This window comes from Aplysia californica, unplaced genomic scaffold (assembly GCF_000002075.1).
Source record: "Aplysia californica isolate F4 #8 unplaced genomic scaffold, AplCal3.0 scaffold00215, whole genome shotgun sequence".
Classification (NCBI taxonomy): domain Eukaryota; kingdom Metazoa; phylum Mollusca; class Gastropoda; order Aplysiida; family Aplysiidae; genus Aplysia; species Aplysia californica.
The window spans coordinates 1,107,183-1,109,721 of NW_004797485.1; the positions used below are offsets into that span (position 1 = coordinate 1,107,183).

Consider the following 2,539-nt stretch of genomic DNA (forward strand, 5'->3'; position numbering starts at 1 on the left):
TGTGTGCTCAGACTGGTTCGATCTCGATCTGTCTGGGGTGCAGACCTCCAAAGGAAAACAGAAACAAAGCTTTGTTGTGTGTGGAGTTGATTGGAAAAACTGTCCCCGTGGTTTTATGCACCCCGCATAATTTAGCAAAATTTGATCATTTTTTTGCATAATTTCTGATTATTTTACTTTATCTTTCTTTGTTAAAATTAACAGAATCGCATAATTTCACATTTTTGGGCTCATTTTGCATAATTTTTCTTTCCTAAAACAACGGGGACAGGAATGATTGGATGATGGCTCTCTTTGATGGATGTCCACTTTTGTTTTTGGACTGTTTTACGCAACTGCATAAGGTCATATGAGCTCCACCAAACATTTTCAGTTTGGAATTGTTGAATTTTGCGCGGGCGGTGGCCGAAGCCTACTGTTCTGTCGTCTGCTTTCGTCTCCACTTTCTGCCCCCCCCTCCCTCCTCCCCTTTGTCCCATCCTTTGGGCTCCTGAGTCTTTCTGCAGCCTTTCTACTGCTACTCCTTGGCTTCTTCTTACTGCTGTCTTTCAGCCACACCTCGGATAAGGGTGAAAAATCTTGGAGGTCCCATGTGCAAGTTGCGCACATTAAAGATCCCTCGGTGGTCCTAAAATCGATAAGAGTAGGCTGCTGCCGCCACTCCTGCAAAATTCAAAATTGTATTCCTATCAAACTGAAAATGCTTAATTCAATAAATGTATCTCGCGCGCTCATATAACTTTATGCAGTTGTGAGCGCCGTAAAACACTTACCAAAGCAGAAACGGTTTTCCAGCGTCTCGCCAAGGAACTGAACCATCTCCACACCGCCAGTCTCAGAAGAGCTAGGGCCATTAAGTGGCAAGACAAGGTCCATTATTGTGTCAACCCCCCCCCCCCCCCAGAAAAGGGGAAAAATAAAAAAATAAAAACCAACAGGGTGGAGTGGGATGTCCAAACCATGTTCATGTTATATTTATATATAACACACACACATATATATATATATATATTCTTTTTCCACAGATGGTTTTGGCTCCCAACATTTCTCTTTTTGAAGGAGGTGGGGTTTGTTGGTTTTTTTTTGCTTTTGGGGGTTTTTTCTTGGGTTTTTTTCACTGGCAATATTTTACGTCCCTTTTGACACAGTATTGTTGATTTACGAAGCCTTCTGCTTCCACTCGGGCTGACTGGGGTACACAATTCCCAGAAGTAGGACGGAGACATCCAGTGGAACAACCTCACCCCGTAGGAATCGAAACAATTTTTTATATATATTATGTGTTTTTACGTCCCCTTTGACACAGTTTAGACAGTTTAGAAGACGGACTGCTTCAACTCTGCCTGTCAGGATCAGCCCGGGCTGAGAGGGATACAACATCCCAGCAGACAGACCCGGGCTGAGAGGGATACAACATCCCAGCAGACAGACCCGAGCTGAGAAGGATACAACATCCCAGCAGACATACCCGGGCTGAGAGGGATACAACATCCCAGCAGACAGACCCGAGCTGAGAGGGATACAACATCCCAGCAGACAGACCCAGGATGAGAGGGATACAACATCCCAGCAGACAGACCCGAACTGAGAGGGATACAACATCCCAGCAGACAGACCCGGGCTGAGAGGGATACAACATCCCAGCAGAGGGGTTGAGATACTCAATAAAAATTCTCCCCACATTGGAATCGAACTCGTGTCCTCTGTGTGCGATGGCAAAGCGCCTAACCACTACACCACAGATACCAGTAACTTTTCCTCTGATCACAATGTTACGAAACTTGAGGCCACTGTAGGAAAAACACACATTTTTGGGGCTCAGGTTGCATTATTTTTTAATTTTTTTTGCATAAAACCGGGGGGACAGATTAATAATGTCAAATTCGACGGGACCTGGGCAGTTGTTGATTCTATGCCTGTGTTCTCTTCTGTGTGGTACAGATATGCCGAATTTTATAATGACCTGATCAAGGCCCGTGAAGCGGTTTGTGCCAAGGTGTGTTCGTCACAAGCTCACTACGAGAAGTTCTTAGAGCCCGAGACATTGTTTAGGAGACTGTGGAAAAAGCAGGAGTTGTACCGGAAGTTTCTGGAGCTGCAGGATCAAGGGGTAAGTGAGCTGGAGGGATAGTAAACTGACATAGTATTATGCTATTATGGAGAGAGAGAGAGAGAGAGAGAGAGAGAGAGAGAGAGAGAGAGAGAGAGAGACAGAGAGAGAGACAGAGAGAGAGAGAGAGAAAGAGAGAGAGAGAGACAGAGAGAGAGAGAAAGAGAGACAGAGAGACAGAGAGAGAGAGAGAAAGAGAGACACAGAGAGAGAGAGAAAGAGAGAGAGAGAGACGGACGGACGGACGGACGGACGGACGGACGGACGGACGGACGGACAGACAGACAGACAGACAGACAGACAGACAGACAGACAGACAGACAGACAGAAAATGTTTACAGTACAGAGTTGGGTAGTTTCAGAACATAAAACATGTTTTTATTGATGTCCTGTCTTGTTGCGTGTATGCGTGAGTTCACCTAACCTTTG

At 45.4% G+C, this 2,539-nt stretch overlaps 1 protein-coding gene across 1 annotated transcript in view; it reads left to right on the top strand.

Moving 5' to 3' along the window:
- Window positions 1–2,539, top strand: part of LOC101847113 — a gene marked incomplete at its 5' end in the record, with an annotated part of 8,441 nt that overhangs the window by 2,221 nt on the left and 3,681 nt on the right. The window contains 1 exon segment of the mRNA XM_013083172.2: window positions 1,942–2,110. Coding sequence (XP_012938626.1) covers window positions 1,942–2,110 — 169 coding nt within the window.